We start from the raw sequence: 17264 nt of genomic DNA, 5'->3' as shown, positions 1-17264 counted from the left end.
CTCATTTCTAGTGACGCAATTTTCCCGCCAGTGTGAACGCGGACTGAGCTGTGCACTGCAGGAGAGCGAGAGAGATAAAGTTGTTGAGGAATAATTATTAATATTTTCTGTAGTTTATTTTATCGGCCTTCCAAACGATTTACTGGTAAATAATGCCTTCGTCTCACGATTGGATAAACAAGCCATTGGGCGTTGTCGAAGCGATGTTTGGTAAGAAGACAAATGCCATGGAAGAGGTGCTAGCGAGACCATGCTGGTTCAGGAACTTAGCTAGCTACCTAGCTAACTAGCCGGTGCTAGCCACAGTTAGCTAGCTAGTTACGAGTTTGAAAACAGCTGATTTCCAGATCAACTAACTGATGAGACTGGAATAACTTACTAATGTTAGCTAACGTGGAACTGCTTTAAGTGTGGTGTAGGTTTCCGGGAGGTCATTCATATTTAGTTGAATTTCTATTCTGTATTATAATAGTTAGTCGTTTCTTATGATTACTCAATACACATGTTTACGTCTCCCGTTTATGGTGTTGTGACTTTCTGCTGATCAGCATACATAATGCGGATGTGGTTTGTCTTTCGCTTCTGTTGTCCTGCAGCCCAGAACAACTCTAACCCAGAATGGGAAGAAAAAGTGTTGGAATACTTCAGAGGGCAGCTGAAGGAAAAGGAATCTCTTAGCTGGGTATGGACATTTTTAAATGTCTCTGAAGAATGCCATTTATTCTCATTTGACTAAAATTGGTCACTGTGAACTAGCAGTACACTAAACACTTAAATGAATATAGAATCCAGCACACCCTTCCTTTGTACATCTTTTGTACGTGTGTTTGTTTTCATTTCAGGTTCCTTCACTGAACGATGTGCCCTTGCACTACTTGAAGCCCAACAGCCTTGTGAAATTCCGTTGTTTGGTCCAAGACATGTTTGATCCAGAGTTCTACATGGGAGTGTATGAGACTGTGGACCCCTCAACCAAGACCAATGTAAGACCTTACACTCTTCCATTTCTTTGCTTCAGTAGCTGCAGAATGCACTGTATTACACAGACACCTGCTGTCAGTGTTCTCTGTTGACATTTCCCTGCATGGGAATCTGCTGATGAGACTCTGAGAAATTATAGGTTGTTCAAGGTGCATTTCACCTAGCCCTGTGAAAACAATCAGTTCTAGTATTGTAGATAGTTCACGTCTATGTACTTGTTGAAAGTGCAGTCAATTTACTGTAATTGGTGGAAGTATATGGCAAGTAGGAAAAAGCTTTTCCAATCTTGTTCTCTTCCTCCAGTCATTAGTTGTTGTCTGTCTGACAATTCTCAGGTGTTGAGATGTGGGAAGTACAAAGATGTCACAGAATGTGGGGTAAGCTCATCTCTCTAACATTGGCTGGTGCTCTACTTAGACATAGTTTCAAAGATGTGTAGCTAATGTATTAGACCTTTGCATGGAAGTCAGGGCAGGTCATTTTGACACGGAGTAAGCAAGTGTTGTCTACAATGTAGATTTAGTTTAAACCCAGGAGTGGTAGTGTTTTAAGATTCAAATTCACATGACTGCTCTTGATTACCTGTGTTCTTCAGGTGGATTTGAACTCCAGAAACACTGTGACTGCAGAGAGACAGACCTTCTATTGTGTCCCTATTCCAGGAGAGAGCCCTTGGGCTAAAGAGATATCCTTTCTTTCTGCTGTGATATACAGTGCTTTCGGAAAGTATTCAGACCCCTTGACTTTTACCACATTTTGTTACGTTACAGCATTATTCTAAAATTGATTAAAACGTTTTTAAAAATCCCCAGCGTTCTACACACAATACCCCATAATGACAAAGCAAAAACAGGTTTTTGGACATTTTTGCAAATTTATAAAAAAAATTAAGAAAGAAATATCTGATTTACATAAGTATTCAGACCCTTTGCTATGAGATTCAAAATTGAGCTCAGGTGCATCCTGTTTCCATTGATCATCCTTGAGATGTTTCTTCAACTTTATTAGAGTCCACCTGTGGTAAATTTAATTGATTGGACATGAGTTGGAAAGGCACACACCTGTCTATATAAGGTCCCACAGTTGACAGTGCATGTCAGAGGAAAAACCAAGCCATGAGGTCGAAGGAATGGTCCGTAGAGCTCCGAGACAGGATCGTGTCGAGGCACAGATCTAGGGAAGGGTACCAAAACATTTCTGCAGCATTGAAGGTCACCACGAACACAGTGGCCTCCATCATTCTTAAATGGAAGAATTTTGGAGACACCAAGACTCTTCCAAGAGCTGGCCTCCTGAGCAAACTGAGCAATCAGGGGAGACGGGACTTGTTCAGGGAGGTGACCAAGAACCTGATGGTCACTCTGACAGCTCCAGAGTTCCTCTATGGAGATGGGAGAACCTTACAGAAGGACAATGACCCTAAGCACACAGCTAAGACAACAGACAACTTATGAGTGGCTGATTGTCCTTGAGTGGCCCAGCCAGAGCCCGGACTTGAACCCGATCGATCATCTCTAGAGAGACCTGAAAATAGCTGTGCAGTGACGCTCCCCATCCAACCTGACAGAGCTAGAGAGGATCTGCAGAGAAGAATTGGAGAAACTCCCCAAATACAGGTTCGCCAAGCCTGTAGTGTCGTACCCAAGAAGACTCAAGGCTGTAATCGCTGCCAAAGGTGCTTCAACAAAGTACTGAGTAAAGGGTCTGAATACTTTACGTAATAATACACTGTATATTCAACAAAGCATTTTTATTTGGCTGTCTGCCAAAAGAGGAGGGGCTTATCCTCTGACTTTTTGGTCCAAATTCGACTTTGACTCTATGAATATGATTATGCAGTACGCTCTGTGATTATCCATATTTGTTGTTTGTTGAAATGAGTCAGAATTTTGCTCACTATTTGTGTAGGTGCAGTGGTTTGCCTAAGTAGCTGTCTCAAGCTATGGAGTTGTTCTTAACTCTGCCACACAGCTATGGCTGTTCTAGTCAGGCAAGAGTTGTCCCATCCACCTCCTATGTCCCAAGCAGACAGAAGCGCAGTTACGAAGAGGACGACGACGACATGGACACACAACCCCAGAAGCAGAGAGAACCACACACAGGTGGGTACACACCCCTTAAGAACTGCTTTACTTGGATGTTTGAGTCATGCTCGTTAGGGCACACTGTAGCAAACCTTTTTATTGTTTTTTTATATATTTTTTTACAACATGCATTCAGATAGTACCTCCCCGGTTTGGACAGTTTTTTTCTTTAGTTTCATGCCTAGTGAACATGAGCCTGGCTGGTCCAGCCAGGTTGAAGACTCGGTTTTAGCAGTACTACAGTGGTTCCTCATTTTTGAAGTTGCATCATACCGCAGTATAGGATGCTGTGATGTGCTTCGGTGAGTCACAGTGCGTGCCGTTAATGCTCATTTGAATCACCAGAGGGCATCTTTGAGCACGTCTGCTCCATCTCGTCTTTTTATCCGTCTTTTATTAACGAAAATGGTGAACAAATACTGTATGCTTTCCATTGGATATAGAGTATATACATCGTGACCTATTTATAAGGTAGTTTTGTTGGTCGGGCATTGGTACATTTTCGTCAGGGCAAATCAGGTCTGTGATATATTGACTTTAGTCTTGTCAGGTGAACTGTTGTGTCCTCATCTTTTGGTCTGATCATTTCATTCAAGCATTTTAGTTATAAAAATAAGTAACAAATAATTAAACAACAAATTAACTTCATGTTGGCTGAAGAAATTGCAGTCACGAATGCATACCACTGTTTTTAATCTTGCCTGTACTATTGTTGTGTTCCAAATGGTCTGACTTTTTTCAGTAATACATTTCCTTCTCTGCTGCCAATCGCCAGATATCTCAATTCTTATTAGCCAATGCCCATCACGTGATCGGGTCCTTCTCGCAGGCATTGCAGCTTCGAAGCAGGCTGCAAGTGAAGACGGACTGATGCAACGGAGTGCGTAACGTAAAAAAATGTGGGAAAATTCAAGGGGTCTGAACTTTCCACGGTGCAATCGGAAAGTATTCAGACCCCTTGACTTCTTCCACATTTTGTTACAGCCTTGTTCTAAAATTAATGAATAAATCAATCTACACACAATACCCCATAATGGCAAAGCAAAAACGTGTTTTTAGACATTTTTGCAAATTTATAAAAATAAAAGTATTCAGACCCTTTACTCAGTACTTTGTTGAAGCACCTTTGGCAGCGATTACAGCCTCGAGTCTTCTTGGGTATGACGCTACAAGCTTGGCACACCTGTATTTGGGGAGTTTCACACAATACCCCATAATGACAAAGCGAAAATGTGTTTATAGAAATTTTTGCGAATGTATATAAAAAAAAAAAAAAAAGAAACCTTATTTACATAAGTATTCAGGCCCTTTGCTATGAGACTCAAAATTGAGTTCAGGTGCATCCTGTTTCCATTGATCATCTGTGAGATGTTTCTACAACTTGATTGCAGTTGACAGTACATGTCAGAGCAAAAACCAAGCCATGAGGTCGAAGGAGTTGTCCATAGAGCTCCGAGACAGGATTGCGTCAAGGCACAGATCTGGGGAAGGGTACCAAAAAATGTCTGCAGCATTGAAGGTCCTCAAGAACACAAGGGCCTCTATCATTCTTAAATGGAGGAAGTTTGGAACCATCAATACTCTTCCTAGAGCTGGCCGCACGGCCAACCTGAGCAATCGGGGGAGAAGGGCATTGGTCAGGGAGGTGACCAAGAACCAGGTGGTCACTCTGACAGAGCTCCAGAGTTCCTCTGTGGAGATGGGAGAACCTTTCAGAAGTACAACCATCTCTGCAGCACTTCAGCAATCAGGCCTTTATGGTTGAGTGGCCAGACAGAAGCCACTCTTGAGTAAAAGGAACATGACAGCCCTCTTGGAGTTTGCCAAAAGGCACTTAAAGGACTCTGACCATGAGAAACAAGATTCTCTGGTCTGATGAAACCAAGATTGAACTCTTTGGCCTGAATGCCAAGCGTCGCATCTGGAGGAAACCTGGCACCATCCCTACGGTGTGAAGCGTGGTGATGGCAGCATTAAGCTGTGGGGATGTTTTGCAGCGGCAGCGACTGAAAGACTAGTCAGGATCAAGGCATAGATGAACGGTATAAAGTACAGGGAGATCCTTGATGAAAACCTGGTCTAGAGCGCTCAGGCTGGGGTCAAGGTTCACCTTCCAAAAAGGAAAACGACCCTAAGCACACAGCCAAGACAACACAGGAGTGGCTTCGGGAGAAGTGTCTGAATCTCCTTGAGTGTCCCAGCCAGAGCCTGGACTTGAACCCAATCTAACATCTCTGGAGAGACCTGAAAATAGCTGTGCAGCAACTCAGCCCATCCAACCTGACAGAGCTTGAGAGGATCTGCAGAGAAGAATGGGAGAAACACCCCAAATACAGGTGTACCAAGCTTGTAGTGTCAAACCTAAGACTTTAGGCTGTAATCGCTGCCAAAGGTGCTTCAACAAAATACTGAGTAAAGGGTCTGAATACTTATGTAAATGTAATATTTCCGTTTTTATATTTTTCATAAATTTACAAAAATGTTTTTTTATTTTTCCTCGTGGTATTGTGTGTAGATTAATACATTTTAGAATAAGGCAGTAACGTAACACCTGGCCTGCAGTTGGGGGCATCGCCAGCTGTGAACTCTGCTGCATGCTCATAATTATTGCCTGATCTGTTGGTATTCATAACCTTATTTAACCAATTCTCCCCTAACCCGGACGCTGGGCCAATTGTGCGCCGCCAAATGGGTCTCCCGGTCGCTGCCGGCTGCAACACAGCCTGGGATCGAACCAGGATCTGTAGTGACGCAGCTAGCACTGCGATGCAGTACCTTAGACCACTGCACCACTTGGGAGGCTCTCAATTCTCATATTTTTTAGTGATGTGATTGGCAATGCACTGAATCATACAGCATTATGCCGGTTGAAAGAGGAATTTAGATAATATTACCATTTATATCAACACACTCGACACTCCCCTTCAACTCTAAATCGCTTTTGTGTGCGTTCCAAATTGATAACTTGAAGTAACATAAGTTAATTGAAAGGAAAATGTGATTATTTATTAGCCTAGTGGTTATTAGTATTTTCGGGCATATCGTGTGAATTAGGCCTCATGTAAAATCCTTGTCAAAAGCTCAAGAGATACTGTTGCGTATAGGTCTAGATTATTTATGGGCTGATCATATAAAAAAATGTTCACTAACTCCAAAGCAAGAACTGGCGCAGGAACTACTGACTCGCTACCTTTTTCTATAATCAATACACCTACTGGTAACTCTTAACTGTTAGGACAGCATATGAGGTCTCCTAAATATCTGTCGACTAGGTGGAACTCTTATGACTGGAGATGCGTCACGCATAGCAAGTTATGGTATTGAGGCTAAAAAGGATGCGCTCTTAGGCCTACAGCTCAATGATGGTTATAAAATGCATGAAGACATTACAATTATGATCATTATTATAATAAGTAATAACAATAAGGAGATAAAGAACAAGGAGGGTAGAGGAGCGAGAGCTGCTTGCATATTATTTTCTGTCTTTATTACACCATAGCAATGATTTTAAAATCAGCCGGATTTGTGAAATTGCTTTATCCAACATTTTGAGTTTGCGTGAGGCTTGGTGCTCACGGAATCAGTAGGCTATTAAACAAACTCAAACAGGCAACATTTATAAAGCCAGGCGCATTTAAGATAGGTCTATAAATAAATAGCCTAATTAAGTTGTTTACTCGCTCCTCAATTCGCTATTGTGCACAAAGTAACATATAGGGAAAGGCTCCAATTCAATGGCGCACTGAAGATTGTTTCAGAACCGTGGATTTACTTTTCCGCGTAGGACTGACTGACTCACTCATTTGTGGCTTTCCTTCAAAATAAGTTGTACTATAAAGAAGGGTTAACGACACATTATTTCTGATAATCTTTAGCATTCCCAGTCTCTCTCTCACTACAGCTCATTTTGTTTGAATTATGTGGATTATAATAAATGGACACTTTTTTTAGGGGTTGATGCGTTTTTTTTTTTGTTAGGTAAAATCAGGACTGTGATATTGTGTTCGAAATGTAAAACTTTAGAGGACTTCAGCCTTGAATTCATTTCAAGTTTGCCCTTTTTTGGCCGTTAGGCTGCGCTTTACAATAGGTCAGTCGGTGATCTGTATCCTAAACTGTAGCACAAATTGGGGGATTTTTCACACCTAGCCGAGCTATTAGACTAACCCTTTGTAAATGAATGGAGGTGGGAATTGTTCTGTCCGAGAGTCTCTCTCTCTCTTGCGCTAGAGTCTTGCATCGGGCAAAAAAAATCAACTGGCGGGTTGTCCCAGAGTTGAGAACTTGGGTAAATACAATGGCGCAATTACACTTGACATGTGGATTCAGATTTATTAAACATTTTTTTGTTATGCATTGGTGCTCGTGCAGAGGGTGCAATTCACCATGGAGTGGGACAGTTCCCAGCTGAAAACTGCAGATAAAATAAGGCCAGCTTTTGTGAAAAAAATACTTATGAATCTTGTTGATTTACTAAATTGCGTCAGAGGCCACACTCGCCTCGGAGGCGAGCGAACAGCCTACTCTTCACTAGACAACTACGTGGTTCCAAACAGGGGCGAAAATCTGATATCCACTTTGGAGGGGACAATTACATTAAATTTTCTCGAGCAATTCCTGAGGGGGACACCAAAAGTAGTGCTGTAACACATAGCCTACATTGTAATATGGTAAATGTATATTGAGGAACCAAAGAAATAAGGTGTTTGCCGTACTCCTAACTACCGGTACCCAAAACTACACAACTAATCACAACAGCAATACCATTGCCTTAAACTGGTGACTGAACTAAGATTTGTTAAAGTTGAGAGTGGGGGTATCCATGGCATATTCCAATTATGTTCCAATTTTACAAGTCAAAAAAATTGAGAACCTTTCATAATGTTGCCAAACAAAGACTCAACAAACTTACCTGAGACTCCCTGTCTCTGCCAGTCTGTCCCTGCATATCTGTCCCCAACTCTGCTGTCTGTGTGCCATCTGTTGCCTGCTCTGCCTAATGACATCATTGTGAAACATTTCCATTAGAATTTCATTTCTTTCTTATGAACATTTTATCAACTAGTCTTTGAGATATTAGGCTACTAGGGTTCTTACTATGCGTTTTGGTGTATTGAAAAATACTCTGATGTCCGTCTTTTATTTTTCTACCTGGCTGGCTGGCTGGCTACACACACAGTGTGTAGGTTATTTACAGTAGGAGATGGGCTTCTATCATCTTCAATCATTCTATTTGGGCTTCGATCTAAAAGGTAGCTAGAAAATGTGAAACGGATTAAAATGACAACAGTTGACAGCTGTATGAGTTCACCATTTACACAACATATGCTGCAACCTTTTGTAGTTTTAATAGTTTGTTTCATATTGGCTGGCTTCCAACAATAGCTGAATTTGCAAAGCTAGCGAGCACCAATTCACTTTCAGTGGTGTTTGCTATAATCTTTGCTACCCGGGTTAAATAAAGGTGAAATAAAATAAATAAATAAAAGTTCCCTTGCGACAATTTAGCTTTTGCAACGAGACCATTAAATATATTTAAGACAATGGTAGAAGAGAGTGTAGTTCTGTTCAGTTTGGACTTCAGTTTATCGCTAACCTTATCACAGGGACTTTGAAGCACTAACTTACATCATCTGCATGCTGATTCCATCTTTGACGACGCCACATAAATGGAATAGGTACTAGCTAGCTTAATAGTTAATATTTGTGCGCTAGCTCTGCATATTCAGCTAGTGTGTGTGTGCGCGATTGACTTGTTGAACCTCACGGCAGTTACGTGCAAACTAAGGAACGGGCAGTGGATCGAACCATTGTGAGGCAAAGGGCGGGGGGGTCTCAATCTTTTGAAACTTAAAAACGCGCTATTAAGTGTCTATAATCGGCACAATTGCTTTCATTGCGTATTATTAATATTATTTAAATTACATAGTTATGTTTCAGTGATATATTGGGGGGGACAAATCATATTTTTCCCAGGATGGGGGGGTCGTGTCCCCCCCGTCCCCCCCGGGATTTCCGCCCCTGAATCAATTTGTTGTATTGTTGGGGAATGGATTGACTCTCGGAACTCGTAAGTCGGCCATTTTCTTGAGTATAATCATCCATTCAGAAGGTTAAACCTGTAGGTCTTAGGTCGGGCAGCCAATTCAATTAGATTACCAGGTTCATTTTCCATTCGGTCAAAATAATCCGTGCCGCCTTGCAACGTTATGAAGTCCAAAAGTTATGGGCGGAGTTAGAAAGTTGTCTGTCAGAAGTATTAAAATGTAAATGTACTTTTCCTTAATCTGTCTGTCAGCGTATTTCAAGACGTGGTATGTGAAGGTGCGTGCAGCGAGATACCCGATGGGTTGGAGGATACTTTCCTTGTCAATCATCTTGAGGGAAAAAAAAAACTATACTTAACTGGAAATCGACCAATATTACATTAACACAATGGAAAGGTCAAATGCTTTATTATCTAAATGTTGAAAGTGCGTGGGCAACGGAGAGAAACAAAATGTTGCCGTTTGAGGCCATGTGGTGGAGAGTCATGCTGAAGATGGGGGTGGTGTGTGAGCATGTGGAGCTGAGCAGGTGTGATGTAGTTGATCATTGTGTGATGTTTTTGTAATGTAACAAAAAAATAAGGAAAAGTACAGCTCCCAACACGAATCTGATTATGAATAGGATTTATTTTGTTTACATTCTTCATTGTAACCATTAATGTCACAAATAATTGAGCAGATTAACTTGGAAAAAAATATGTTTTATTAGACTATCAGAAAGAATGTCTTATTTATTTTGATCCAGGGCCACAAATGAGTGAGTCACTGAGCTTTACGCTGACAAATATAGCTTTATGCCCCAAAATAGCCTACTAAATAGGCCAAGCCTAAACAAATACATTAAATTGTCTAAATAAACAAGTACATTTTAATAATTAAAACAAATTCAATGGCTCAGCTCTTGAAAATATGGGCAACCTTTTTTCCGTCCGTTTCCTCGCAAGACTCTTCAGTTTCTTCTTCACATCAGCAAAGGAGGAGTCCGTGTTTCAGAAACTCCCATCATCAAAAGGGGCTATCGGTATTTCCACACTGGTAAATAAAGCCAGTATGAAATCTTAGATTTCTTTCTGTGTTTTTCGAGGGAGAGAAACCAAAAGCATAATCAGTGTTCTAACTCCCCCTTGTGATAGTGTGGCGGAATGATGCAATTTACCACTATCTGCCACAGTGTCGCGGCATAAACTCTCAACTTTTTAATTGAGAAACCACTATACCAACCGTTCTCTCTTCTATTTACAGAGCCCCATGGCAACGGGGACTCCAAGCGGCAGGAGACCGAAGCCCCCTCCAGCCAGACAACTGCCCCCTCAGACTGTTCCTCCCATCTGGACCTCAACTTTCCCCTGCCGGGGGAGAGGGGGCCAGCCTGTCTAGTGAAGGTAAAACAAACCAAATCATCCTGGGTGATTTTAATTTTTTAGGCCCAGCCTGTCCAGTGGTTGATTTATATAATATTTTGCCTGGGTTTTGTAACTAAGCTTTATCAAGGGACTAGCCTATTTGTGTGTCAGAATAGTCAAGTGATCCCAAAGATCCCATTGACTCTGACTCACCAGGTGCTCTGTTGACAGGTCTATGAGGGGTTGGACAGCTTCAAACTGAACGACACACTGGAGATCTACGGGATTCTCTCCGTCAACCCAGTCCTGACTGTGCTGGGGGAAGAAAAGTAGGGCGCTTGAGTTTCTTTTTAAATGAGGTTTGTTTCGTTTTAGTTGCGTTTTGGGCGTCCGTATTGCTCACAGCATTGTGTATCCACGCAGAGACCCCTCGTCGTTGCTGCTAAACCCCAGCGAGAGTATGGAGAGTCCAGAGGAACAGAGAGCTCATGACCCCCCTGCTTCACTGGTGCCCCGTCTCCACATGCTGTACGCCCGCCCCCTGCAACACAACAACCCCCTTCTGCCCTCTGCTCCCACAGAGGACCACAGCGCCTGTAAGACTGGGACACATCACAATATACATTTACTTGTATTCACTGAGGGCGGTGCAATTCTCCCACTGACATCAATGAATGATTTATGCGAAAAATCTGAGTTTGGACCTGAATTGTATGCTTTTAAAAAAGAAAATCAAATTATAGTGTTCCTTAACTGTTATGTGGAGTGTCTGTTTTAAACTTTTGTGTCTCACCTTCTCAGTTGTATCCTCTTTCCTGGTCGAGATGGCATCTGTGAGGGCAGAGCTGCTTGCTTACCTCACTCACGTTCTTCTGGGAGACGGACTGGCTGCCGAGTACCTCTTACTGCACCTCATCTCTAACGTGTGCGTGTGCACTCCATACACAAAGGGATGGTTTCCCCAAACCCAGCGTGAGCTTAGTCCTGGCATAAAACATTTCATGGACGTTCTCCATTTGACAATGATTTTTAATCCAGAACTAGGCTTAATCTGGGTCCGGGAAACCGTGCCAGAGATACATTTATGTATGTTTTCTTTCTCTATTTACGACTCCATTTGTAGTGCATAGTAAGTACCACCACAACTCTTTATTGTAACAAGCTCCAAGGTGGTTCCTGATAGTGATTGTGTGGTTCTCTGTCATCACAGGTATACCAGGCGGGATGTCCTGCCTTTGGGTAAATTCACCCTGAATCTGAGTGGCTGCCCGCTCAACTCCTACACAGAGCGACTCTATCAGATCATCCAGCAGCTGGTGCCTTGTGTGAGTTAATATTCTTTATCGTGGTCCGTGTTAAATCAACTGGTTTGACTGTTACTTGAGATTATGAATTGAGATGTCGCAGCACGTCTGGGTGCCACTAGTAATTGAGATTAATATTGAGTAGAACACTGACATGCAACTCCTGCCTGAAGTGTGGCAGTACAGTTTCTTCATCGTCATGACTAAATGAATTTAGCCATCCACTTAAGGTCACTATTAGATTAGATTCTGAAAGAAGGCATACTTTGTAGATCTCTAGGATGACAATTAGGGATCCATGGGCTCGTGGGTAACATTGCTTGTTCCGAATCTGAGGGCAGTGGCTTTGGAGTTTGACAGTTTGTATGTGTACATATCCCAAAGAGAAATTTGCTTGCGAACATACACTCTTTATACAAAAAGTACACTACCGTTCAAAAGTTTGGGGTCACGTAGAAATGTCCTTGTTAATGAAAGAAAATGTTTTTTTTTTTTTTTGTCCATTTTAAAATGACATCAAATTGATCAGAAATAGTGTAGACATTGTTAATGTTGTAAATGCCTATTGTTGCTGGAAACGGCTAATTTAAATATATATATATATTTGTAATGGAATAGCTACATAGGCGTACAGAAGACCCATTATCAGCAACCATCACTCCTGTGTTCCAATGGCACGTTGTGTTAGCTAATCCAAGTTTATTGTTTTAAATGATAAACGTTTTGCTCCAGATACTCAACTAGTCTAAAGAAGGACAGTTTTATTGCTTCTTTAATCAGAACAACTGTTTTCAGCTGTGCTAACATTATTGCAAAAGGGTTTTCTAATGGTCAATTAGCCTTTTTAAAATGATAAACTTGGATTAGCTAACACAACGTGCCATTGGAACACAGGAGTGATGGTTGCTGATAATGGCCCTCTGTACACCTATGTAGATATTCTATTAAAAATCTGCCGTTTCCAGCTACAATAGTCATTTAGAACATTGACAATGTCTACACTGTATTTCTAATCAATTTGATGTTATTTTAATGTATAAACATTTTAGTTTTTCTTTCATTAACAAGGAAATCTAAGTGACCCCAAACTTTTGAACAGTAGTGTATGTGGACACCCTTTCAGATTAGTGGATTCCGCTATTTCACCGACACCCGTTGCTGACCGTTGTATAAAATCGAGCACACCGCCATGCAATCTCCATAGACAAACATGGCCTTACTGAAGAGCTCAGTGACTTTCAACGTGGCACCGTCATAGGATGCCACCTTTCCAACAAGTCAGTTAGTCAAGTTTCTGCACTGCTAGAGCATCCCCGGTCAACTGTAAGTGCTGTTTATTGTGAAGTGGAAACATATAGCAGCAACAATGGTTCAGGCGCGAAGTGGTAGGCCACACAAACTCACAGAACGGGACCGCCAAGTACTGAAGCGGGTAGAACGTCAAAATCGTCTGTTCTCAGTTGCAACACTCGCTACCGAGTTCCAAACTGCCTCTGGAAGCAGCGTCAGCACAAGAACTGTTCATCGGGAGCTTCATGAAATGGGTTTCCATGGCCGCACACAAGCCTAAGATCACCATGCGCAATGCCATGCGTCGGCTGGAGGGGTGTAAAGCTCGCCGCCATTGGACTCTGGAGCGGTAGAAACGCATTCTCTGGAGTGATGAATCTCACTTCACCATCTGGCAGTCCGATGGATGAATCTGGGTTTGGCTGATGCCAGGAGAACGCTACCTGCTCCAATGCGTAGTGCCAACTGTAAAGTTTTGTGGAGGAGGAATTATGATCTGGGGCTGTTTTTCATGGTTCCGGCTAGGCCCCTTAGTTCCAGTGAAGAGAGATCTTAACGCTACAGCATACAATGATATTGTAGACGATTCTGTGCTTCCAACTTTGTGGCAACAGTTTGGGGAAGGCCCTTTACTGTTTCAGCATTACAATAGCCCCGTGCACAAAGCGAGGTCCATACATAAGTGGTTTGTTGAGATAGGTGTGGAAAACCTTGACTGGTCTGCACACAGCCCTGACCTCAAGCCCATCGAACACCTTTGGGATGAATTGGACCGCCGACTGCGAGCCAGGCGTAATCGCCCAACATCTGTGCCCAACCTCACTAATGCTATTGGCTGAATGGAAGCAAGTCCCCGCAGCAATGTTCCAACATCTAGTGGAAAGCCTTCCCAGAAGAGTGGAGGCTGTTATAGCAGAAAAGAGGAGACCAACTCCATATTAATCCCCGTGATTTTGGAATGAGATGTTCGACAAGCAGGTGTCCACATACTTTTGGTCATGTATTGTACATTGCATGAGTATAATGTATCACACGACATGCATTACAAGACTTGAACCGACAGACACTGTACATTGATAAACTAACTTCGGTTACCGTTTTTCTTCTCCCCGTTAGTCTTACCGTCTCAGTATGAGCCTCCACACAATGAACAGCATGCGTCTGGTGCCTAAGAAGGACTACGTGGCCAACCGGCTGGTGAGTGGAGCCTTGCAGCTGGCCAGGAACACCTCCCTCTTCCTGGATGAGACGCAGCTGGAGCAGGGTCAACTGGACAGCTCAGGTAAGAGGAGGGGGAACTGTGAACTACGGGCCGCAACTAGGGCTTTGACCCTGAGCCACTAGGGCAAGAAACTGAGGCCCTGCCCAGAAACAACTTTTAAGCTCGGACACTCGTGTAGATCTGAGAGGATTTGATAGGTGTTCATAATGTGGCGATTGCTCCAACTTGCCCTCTGATAGGCTAGGTGGAATTTTCCACATTGCTTGTACCCGTCTTATCCTCTCAGATGTCCACAAGTGGGGATAGGTGGTAGGGACAAGGGGTTGTTTCTGGGCAGGGCGAAAGAACTACGGTGACTGGGAACACATTTTTAAGACGAGCGCGCAGCAGATATCGGAGTGCCTCTAGCTTTTGTGTGCGAAGTCCGGGGTATATTAATGAATTCATTTGGTTTACCAATTGCCGGTAGTGCAATGTCATGTAATCCGTTGAATAGCTTTGTGCCGTGGCGAGATGTCCATAGATATCCGTGTGTGCTGTAGGTGTGCGGAACATCACTGCCCTGGGGAACCTGATCTCTTGGCAGAAGGTCGATTATGACTTCAGCTACCACCAGATGGAATTCCCCTGCAATATTAACGTGCTCGTCACATCAGAGGGCCGATCGCTGCTGCCGGTGAGTACAAAACAAGAGGGTCTGAGGAGGCAAGGCCCACACACCAGAGGGCGTAAGTGGGGGGGGGGGGTGTGTGTGTGTGTGTGGTCCGCGTGCGTGCAGGGGTTAGGTTTCAGCCAGGATGTCAGGAGACTGACACGTGTCAAATGCCATGGGGTTGTTTCCAACCAGCGCCACCATGCTGCCCATTCTCACTGCCCATTGGTCACCCCAGCCCCCTAGCAGCGTATGGTCTGGCTTTAGAACTTGGCCTCACCGTGTTGCCAAAGGAATGCGCTGTGTGCTATTTCTGTGTGTCGGTCGAATGGAGTTGCTATGGCTGCAGCTGTGGCACCGGGACAATCCTGGCCAGAGGCGTCGGGATAGGCCCGTCTATCAGGCCACGCCACAGTGAAGGGCAGGGTGAGTGTGTCATAAACAACTGTGGGAGCAGATGGTCACAAGTTAATTTTCCTGTCGATGATGAGTACGTGTTGTGAAATGAGCTGATGAAGTTTTATATACACACCAACTCGGTTTAAGTGAACCAGTGCCTACTAGCACCAGAGGTTTGAAATCAAGCCCTCGACATGAGGACTTCCTGCAAATACCTCGTCAACATATTTGCCACACTCCCATTGACTGGATGGTCTGAATCTTTCTCGGGCCGTTACAGGAAACTCATAGAATCTCTGCTCCCATTCCACAGTCGGACTGCCAGGTGCCCCTACAGCCCCAGGTGACCCCACCCAACATGGAGGAGTATCTCACTACCATCCACATGGCACAGTTCACGTCACAGATGAACAAGTTCCGTGTGTACCTGAGTCTGGCCCGTACCCTCGACTACAGCATCTCTGATGAGGTCACCAAGGTGAATGCTACTTTAGATTTCTCAGGTTTCCAAACCTTTTGTTATGAACCCAGCTTCTGTGCTGAAAGCAATATTGAATAGTTAAGCTCAGTCAAGGTGTTTTTGTTTAAGGTCGTGGTAAGGTAGCAGGTTTCCAAGACCTGTGGTTACTGCGACCACTCCCTCTGTTTTCTATAGAAATTAGCCTAATTTGTTTCTTATTTTTGTTCAATCTTATTCAGTTGCCTTGTTACTTTTTTCCACAGGCAGTTGAGGATGACTTTGTTGACATGCGCAAAGATGACCCCCAGAGCGTCACCGCAGAGGACCTGCATAGGATGCTTGTTGTCGCAAGGTACGTGAAAGTTATTCGGCCGTACCTGTCCTGACGTCTTCATTCAGCATGACACGCTCCTCAAGTTAAGCAATCATTTTCTGTAGCTAAGTCGGCGTAACGTTTGTCCCCAGGTTGCTCTCCTTAAGTTTGGGACAGACCACCCTTTCCCGAGATGGATGGATGAGAGCCAAGCACATAGACATGCTTCGCAGGAGCAGGACCGAACAACAGAAGAGTCTCAATGGCAACGAGCCTTAATCACAAACACCCATCCGGTGTGGAAATAAAAAATATGTTATGTGGAACAAACATTTTTCATTTTGATACTAGAAGAGCAATTTTTTTGTTGAAAAGTTCAACTTAATAAAACTTTTATGTACAAAAGTTTGTTCTTTTTCATAGCACTGGGATTCTATTTAGCTTTTTTGCTTTGGTATTGAGAGATCAGGATAAGCTTTTTATCAGTTGTCATATTTGCAATTTCTCGAATAAGATTTTTTTTTTAAATCCTGGCAAAACAAAATGACATGACTAATTGTACTGTGGGATATTTTGAGTGCTTTGTATGTTACTGCCTTAAACTCCATTGAAGTACTGTTTACATTTGGGATTCAGTCCAGGTAAGTTTGAACTAATGCAAAATATATGCGAAGCCAATGTTGACTTTTCTCCCCTTACTCTAGACCAAATGTTGTCGTTCTTAGATCAACATGTTGGATCTGGTATTGAAAGTATATGTAAATAGGGCATTTTGAGATCATATTTTATTCTCCCCATCTCATGCCTGAAAGTTCTCAGGAGTGAATACAATCATGATTTGCTGAATGAGCTTCCCCAAAATGTAATTCTTGCTTTATGGGATCAGTTTGTGAATGATTGTTTGCACTCATTAAAATATGGACAGCTTGACATTTATTTTGGGCTAATTATTTTAAGGGATACCCTAGATTCGGACCCAAATGCATATATACAGTACCAGTCAAGTTTGGACACCTACTGTCCTCAAGGGTATTTCTTTTTGTATCTACATTGTAGAATAATAGTGAAGACATCAAAACTATGAAATAACACACATGGAATTATGTAACCAAAAAAGTGTAAAACATCTTAGAGATTCTTCAAAGGAGCCACCCTTTGCCTTAACAGCT

General features: G+C 42.8%; 1 protein-coding gene across 2 annotated transcripts; it reads left to right on the top strand.

The window, feature by feature from the left end:
* The first annotated feature begins 13 nt into the window (after positions 1–13).
* Positions 14–17031, top strand: mcmbp (minichromosome maintenance complex binding protein). Of its 2 annotated transcripts, none has more exons than XM_082964481.1 (16): positions 14–210; positions 597–682; positions 843–983; positions 1317–1358; positions 1577–1667; positions 2952–3083; positions 10355–10494; positions 10687–10784; positions 10879–11051; positions 11257–11380; positions 11666–11780; positions 14166–14331; positions 14814–14947; positions 15636–15800; positions 16046–16134; positions 16248–17031. In XM_082964481.1, the coding sequence occupies exons 1-16, from the start codon at positions 153–155 to the stop codon at positions 16372–16374; spliced, it is 1881 nt and encodes a 626-aa protein (XP_082820607.1). In that variant the 5' UTR covers positions 14–152; the 3' UTR covers positions 16375–17031.
* Positions 17032–17264: the final 233 nt, after the last annotated feature.

This window comes from Salmo salar, chromosome 18, assembly GCF_965601325.2.
Source record: "Salmo salar chromosome 18, fSalSal1, whole genome shotgun sequence".
Classification (NCBI taxonomy): domain Eukaryota; kingdom Metazoa; phylum Chordata; class Actinopteri; order Salmoniformes; family Salmonidae; genus Salmo; species Salmo salar.
Note: the sequence above shows the minus strand (reverse complement) of the source record. Positions and strands in the feature narration are given on the sequence as shown.